This window comes from Vigna radiata, chromosome 7 (genome assembly GCF_000741045.1).
Source record: "Vigna radiata var. radiata cultivar VC1973A chromosome 7, Vradiata_ver6, whole genome shotgun sequence".
In the NCBI taxonomy this organism is placed as follows: domain Eukaryota; kingdom Viridiplantae; phylum Streptophyta; class Magnoliopsida; order Fabales; family Fabaceae; genus Vigna; species Vigna radiata.
In genome coordinates, this window is record NC_028357.1 from 16687723 (window position 1) to 16694723 (window position 7001).

A 7001-nucleotide genomic window follows, 5' to 3' on the forward strand; every position below is an offset into this window, starting at 1 on the left:
CAAGCTCTGACCTGAGGCTCAAGCCATGGAGAATCCTTCATCATGAAGTAATCTCAGGAAGCTCCAACCTAGGAATACACAACTTAAGCCTTGGAGGAAACCTACCTATGGAGGAAACCTCACGGTTAGAGCCATGAACCATTACTGAAGCCACGCTGTCAGAGTCTACTCACTTACTTCCTTTGTATTTAATAGAAGATCTTTAGAGGACTAGGAAATGAAGTTTCTTCCTTGTTATAACTTCTTCCTACCATTTATGAAGAGCTAAATCTCCTGTGTGTTGAGATGTAACTGTTTTGAACTTTCTTGTATTTGGTATTATCTTTTATTTCTGAATGCTTGCTTTTGATTATAAGTTTGTTAATTGATTTATGCATAACGTTAGATGAACTGATCACTCATCTTACTTCACTGGCTTGAGATTCAATGAGAACTAGGCTCAAGTTGTGGTCTAATAAATTTTCATGTGTTCTTCTAGATGCTAGAAATAAATCTAGAGTCTTGATCTTAATGCAGGTGGCTCATTCAAGCAGTCACTAAGGAATCATATTGAAGGGTGGTGATTCTAGGCTCTAGGTGTTAGGAATGAACCTAGAGTTACACCTAAGTGAACTTTCAGAACTTGATCATTCACAACCCCATAACTAATTATTGATCAGATACACAAGAGGAAAAAATGGTGAAGTCGAACTCCAACACAATTTAATCATCTGAAAGTTACTCATTTAGTAATCCAAACTGTTTTCCAACATATTCTACAACATTTTCACAATGCAAATCTATTTTCAATAACATCACCATCACAATTACTATTTTATAAAGATAAAGATAGTTAAAACATTGTATTTTTTTTTTCTAAATCCCTATGGATATGCACTTGTTATGTTATAACTACCCAATATACATGTTTGTGCAATTAGGATGCACTGTGATCGCAACAACGATATGGTTATATATATATATATATATATATATATATAAATTTATTTTATGAGTTTTGTATCATTAAAAGGGAAAGATTGTTGAAACCAAACGAACCCTTATGGATGAAAATGTTTTAATGATAAGAAAACATCATCAGATGAGAAAATACATTACTTAAATGAGATTAAGGCATTACTAGACTATGCCAAGTAACCATTAGATAACAAATTGATTAGATGTTGTCTAATAATCTACCAAATATAAAGTATGAATATATGATGGAAGAGGCTCCAAGGAAGAGGACTGAATGTGTGACGCAAGCTGATTTGAAGGTCCTTGAAGCTTCTTCGAGAATGAAATGTAGCGGAATAACGAGGAGGAATTCGAGATCGAGAGAAATTCTACAAAACCTAAGTGCGATAAGCTTCGCACAAACCCTAGGCATAAATAGAAGAGATAATTTGAAGGAGAACGAACCAATTCAGAGGTAGGACTCACATAAACCCTAAGTAGAGTACGAACCCTAATCTGGATCGAAGGAACCCAAGAAATGGGGAAAAGATCATTATGAACTAGTTAATCGGTTCAAACGCAAAATTGATCGGTGGAAAAGTGTTTAAATGACGCAAATGGGGGTTTAATCGGTCAAAAAACCAAATCAATCCGTGAAAAATACTTAGATGGTGATGGAACCCTAAGTTGATGAAAATGTTTGGCAAAACTAACTGAAAAATGGTATATCGAAGCGGATATGGCTAGAACAAGGAGGGATTAAGATGCGAAGGGTGATTCGGTGATGAGAATCACGAATATGAAGGCTCGAAGTTGAGGAAGTGGAGAGGCAGTGCGAAAATGGAGTTGTTGCTCTTGAGAGGCAACACGAATGAAAAGATGTTGTAAATGAAGATGCGTACCTCTGATGCGTGAGAGGAGAAGTGATAAATGATGTGGTGAGGGACGGGACATTGGTGCGAGAAGCTAAAGATGTGGCTTCTGACGAGTGGTGCAGCATGGATGAGAGAGAAGTCGTGATAGCACAAGTGGAATGGAGAAATGAAAATGGAGGGAAGTGTGCTTTGAAGGTGGCTAGAGGAAGTCCTTAGATTCTCTAGCCGGACTTTCAAGAGAGAATTAATTCTAATTTCATAAATCTAATTCTCATTATGCTCAAAAGTTACAATACAATGGTGGAGATGAGTATTTATAGTGACCCATGCTCCATGAAGGCTATAAAGTGCGTGTAATAAAATGTAAAAAATACAAAAAGAGGACACTGAGGAAGGTACATCAGACAATATTGCATCAATATATTTGATTATATACTAGATTATTTAATGGGTGTTCATAAGTTTCAAGTAAGCTTTGTCAAAAGCATAATTATCAGAGACAAATGAATTATAAAAATTTGATGAAAAGAGTATGGATGAAATATATATTCACCATTTGGGGGGTAAGTTTTCCCTAGTGATGTAAAGTATAAGTAAATAAGATCATTTAAGACCAACATTGATAGAGGACCATCCATTGATCATATAGAAGACGAACTTGAGGAAGAACCTTTGCAATTCAAAGTACCTATGACAAGGTCAAGGAACAAACCGTTGGAGGAAAAAAATCTCCTCTAGGCGAATGATGCTCCATGAAGATTGGAATTCAATGGATAGGAAGATCATGTCTTAGAGCTTAATGATATAATGAACGTCTAACGTTTTAAATCCAAATATATGAATAATACTTCTTTTTTTTTCTGTCGTGTTGTTATTCTTTATCTCTGCATATCTATAAAGGAGAAATGTTTTATTCAAAAGTTATTCGCTGATTCAGAAGAACGTTAAGAAATATGAAGACATTTTAGGAATGTTTCTTCAATTCATTTTGTCTGCCTAATTTGTAGAAGTTGCGCAGTTGCCTCTACAAAAGCAACACATCATATGCTACACACCTATATCAAAGTCAATGCTTCTGAGTAATAGATCTTTTTTGAAAGCTATTTATATAAAGAAGACTGCATGAAGAGAAGAAAAAAGAACTAACTGCATATATTATCACGCTGTGAAAAATCCTTTTACTATTGCGTCGTCTAACTCTTTGAAAAAGAAAACACTTTGTATAAGATTTCTAGATATACTTTGTATTGATCTAAATTCTCTCTAAGAGAGCTTTTCGATCTGTAGTTATTTTTAATAACACTTTTGTTGTTTTTGGATTATCAGAAATGGTTTAAAACACTTGGTTGTTTAACTTAAGGGGAGTTAAACATTTATAGTCAGTTGGACTATCTTATACCAGAACTGGTTATACTCGTTGTAACCCAAGAGTGATAAAACTCATTGTATTTTTTCAAAGATAGTGGAATCCTTTAAGAGTACTTAAAGGAGAACTGAGCGTAGCTCAATTGGTGTGAACAAATATAAAGTAAGAAGGTTCACGACCTTAGGTGGTGTTATAGTGGTGGTATGTGTTTGAAGGCTGAAAGAGAGGTTAGGCCAACTCTAAGAGGAAGGTGACTAGATGGGCCTTATGTGTTGCTGTAGTCTTGATCTTAAGGAGAGTAGTATGGTTATAAATGGGTACTATAACATTACTCAACATCAAATATAATTACAAGGGAGGAGTCGCCTTTATTTGTAGGCTAAGGGTGTTTCCTAAAAATACTAAAAACCAAAACTTTGGATGCTTTCCCATCCAAGCTATTCTTGGCCAAAAATGAAGCCCTATAAGGAGTGAACAAGTGTTCACAAATCATTTCCAATGAGGGAAGGTAATGTGGCCACTAACTTTAAGAAATCCTTTCCATTTCTAAAGTGTCATGTGACCACTACTAAAGTAAAATCTTCTTCAATGGAAGCATGACACATGGCACATACTTCCATATGATTGAATGTTCAACTAAGGAAAAACCCTACACTAATTAGGCCTTAATACAAGCCTTAAATAAATCTACACTACTTAGCCGAAATACATGACTTAAATAAACCTACACTCCTCTTCAACCTCCATGATGACCTATGAGAAAGAGATTCGTTTTACCTTGCATAAATGACTCTAGCTTATTTAAATTTGAAAGATAATATCTTGTACTTATTATATTGTAAACAGTTTTTTTTATCTAATTATATTAATTTATTTATTAAAAATAAATTTATTTATTCTTTTAAATATAATTAATGTATTATTTATTTATGTATTAAATATGATTTTATCTCTTAATTTTCATTGAAAATTTAAATTAGTCCCTTTTTAAAAAAATTAGACTAATTTAATCTCTTATCTTTAAAGTTTATAAATTTAATCATTTTAATCAATTTTTATTAAGTTTTTATTTGAGGTTTTAAACACATTTTTCAACTAATATTGATAAAAAATGTGTTAAACAGTGTATAAAACGCGTTTAAAAGGTTTAAACGTAATAAAATTTAATTAAAATAAATAAACGAACATATTTTTTAAGATGAGGAACTAAATTTGATAAAAGTTTAGAAAAAAATTAATTTTAATTTTCAAACAAGTTAAAGAAGAAAGATATTTATTTTATTTTATTACTACTTTTATCAAAATACATTAATTTATTTATCAAAATGACACTAGTTACTTATCAGCACGTTACAAATGCAATATAATTGAAACATAATTTTTGTCTCTAGTTTTAAGAGGGGAATAAATGCTTCATCAAGCATTCTTATAAGATCAGTATTTACATTTCGTTTTCTCTTTCTTTTAAAAGAATTCACAGAGTGCAGTAAATTGTCATTCACTAATTTCTTTTTCTTTTCCTTTTGAAAGAATTAAAAAAATTGAGTACATTGTTAGCCATCTTCAATACCAATACTCGGTTATACTCTGACACTACATTTAAATAAATTAATATTTTACTATAATATTATAATATTTTATTATAAAAAAACAGATGTAAGATGTAAGTTAATCGTGTATGTATTTTTTTTCTTTTAAAATCAAATTAAAAGATAATTATGAGATACCTAATTTTTTTTAGGTTTATTTAACACTATTCTTATTTATTTTTACTCTTTTTTTCAGAAAAATATAAAAATTTAAACTTTTATAATTATTTTATATTATATTCTATGTTAAATGAACGTGTGTGATGATATATTATATATCAAATTACATTAAATTATAGTACGTGATGATATCCTTTCCCCACCGGACATTGATTTTTTCAACGCCTTTCTCTTTCTTTGTCAGTGTGGGGATATATATGCTTCCTTCTTTCGGTCTTCATTAGTTTACTTCACTTCCCAACCTAACCAAGCTTCAGCTGTAACTTTCTTTCTTTCTTGTGTTTTTCTCAGTAACTTTCAGGCCACCATATATATATAAGCACCGCCAAATGACTCCGGCAACCAATTAACAATACATAGCTCTACGCCAAAGTCTCTATGAGGAGCAAACGTGCGTACCCTTTGGGTCTTTTCCTTTTGTTTTCACTGATCTTGTTGTTTTCAAAATCTGATGCAGGAATCCTTGGGGTTTACTGGGGCCAAAATGCAGGTGAAGGCCATTTGTCAAGAACATGTAAAACTGGACTCTTCCGCATTGTGAACATAGCATTCCTCTCAACTTTTGGCAATGGAAGTCAGCCTCTGATGAACCTAGCAGGCCATTGTTCTCCTTCATCAAACGGTTGCCAAAGGGTTGGCAGAGACATCAGCTACTGTCAGAAGAGAGGCATTAAGGTATGTCAGAGAACCAACTAAACTCAATTTAAATGGAAGTCTAAATTTTGTAATGTATAGATATAAAAAAAGTTGAATAAGATATGTTTTTCTCTAATAAGTTCTTGCAAAGATCAACATAGACAATGTGTAAATCATATACCCTGATGTCTGTAAAATTATATCTAAATACCTTGAGGTTTTGAATCTGTCTCATCCTAAGGTTATGCTTTCAATTGGGGGTGGCAGCAACAACTACTCACTGTCATCCCAAGATGATGCTAGAAATGTTGCAGACTACATATGGAATCAATTCTTGGGAGGAAAATCAAAGAAGAGGCCTTTTGGAAGAGCCATATTGGATGGGGTAGATTTTGACATTGAAGGTGGAGAACTTCACTATGCTGCACTTGCTTATAGGCTGCATGACCATTATGCTACTTCTAACAAAAAGTTCTACTTAACCGCTTCACCACACTGTCCATTCCAAAACAACTTACTCCATGGAGCACTTTCTACTGATCTCTTTGACCATGTTTGGGTTCAGTTCTACAACAATCCTCAATGTGAGTTTTCTTCAAACGACCCCAGTGGATTTAAGAGTGCATGGAGCCAGTGGACCACATCAATTAATGCTGCCAAGTTCTTCGTTGGCCTTCCTGCTTCACATGCAGCAGCTAGAACTGGTTTTGTACCACCACATGCTCTCATAAATCAATTGCTTCCCATTGTTCGGTCACCTAAATATGGAGGTGTTGTGCTGTGGGATAGGTTCCATGATCTGCAATCTGGATATAGTCGCAAAATTAGAAGAAAGGTTTGAGAAGTTATTAGGTGTTTCGAATAATTGTTCTAGACTAAGGAGTTAAACTGATCTTCAGTTCTATTTTCTAGTCCTGTGATTAAATGTGACAAAACTGATTGTGGCACTCCTAATTCCTTAACTGTGCAAGTTCAGCAGCTCATAATTAACATTAGATTGTTAACAATTTAATTCTTCGGTTTAATAGATTCGGAGGTCCCTATTTGTGTAGTTTATCATCAATTAGGCTTCTTTATTTTCAAGTAGCTCGATTTAGTTCTTATTTATGAAAAATTGAAACAATAAAGTCTGTGCCGTTAAATTTTCTGGATGGCGTCAAAATTTAAGCCTGGTGGCTAAGTGAGCTGGCATTTGAAAACACGTGGCACATAAAGAGTTTAACATGAAGACTTAAATTGACATAATGCGCTATCACGTGTCAGCACTCTTCCCTCCCAATTAGGGTTTTAGATTGGGGGAATACCTCCTCTCGCGAAAGGGTTTCGCCTCTTCTCCTCCGTGACGCTGCGAACAATCTGATGGCGTTTCAGACGAAATGAACTCGTCCTGGTTCTTGGTTTGATTCTTGCAGGTTTCTG

At 33.7% G+C, this 7001-nt stretch overlaps 1 protein-coding gene across 3 annotated transcripts; it reads left to right on the forward strand.

Moving 5' to 3' along the window:
* Nucleotides 1-5154: 5154 nt before the first annotated feature.
* Nucleotides 5155-6529, forward strand: LOC106767383 (basic endochitinase). Of its 3 annotated transcripts, none has more exons than XM_022783194.1 (3): nt 5155-5337; nt 5404-5621; nt 5824-6529. In XM_022783194.1, the coding sequence occupies exons 1-3, from the start codon at nt 5325-5327 to the stop codon at nt 6421-6423; spliced, it is 831 nt and encodes a 276-aa protein (XP_022638915.1). In that variant the 5' UTR covers nt 5155-5324; the 3' UTR covers nt 6424-6529. The 3 variants fall into 3 exon arrangements, with proteins under 3 accessions (XP_022638915.1, XP_014507748.1, XP_014507747.1); XM_014652262.2 differs by having other exon boundaries at nt 5437-5621; XM_014652261.2 differs by having other exon boundaries at nt 5155-5621.
* The last annotated feature ends 472 nt before the right edge of the window (nt 6530-7001 follow it).

What these genes read in the sequence shown, in the direction of transcription:
- LOC106767383 (XM_014652261.2), top strand. Translation starts at nt 5,325, where the DNA reads ATGAGGAGCAAACGTGCGTACCCTTTGGGTCTTTTCCTTTTGTTTTCA. An exon ending in GTCAGAAGAGAGGCATTAAG is followed by an intron (nt 5,622 to 5,823) that starts GTATGTCAGAGA and finishes TCTCATCCTAAG; the next exon opens with GTTATGCTTTCAATTGGGGG.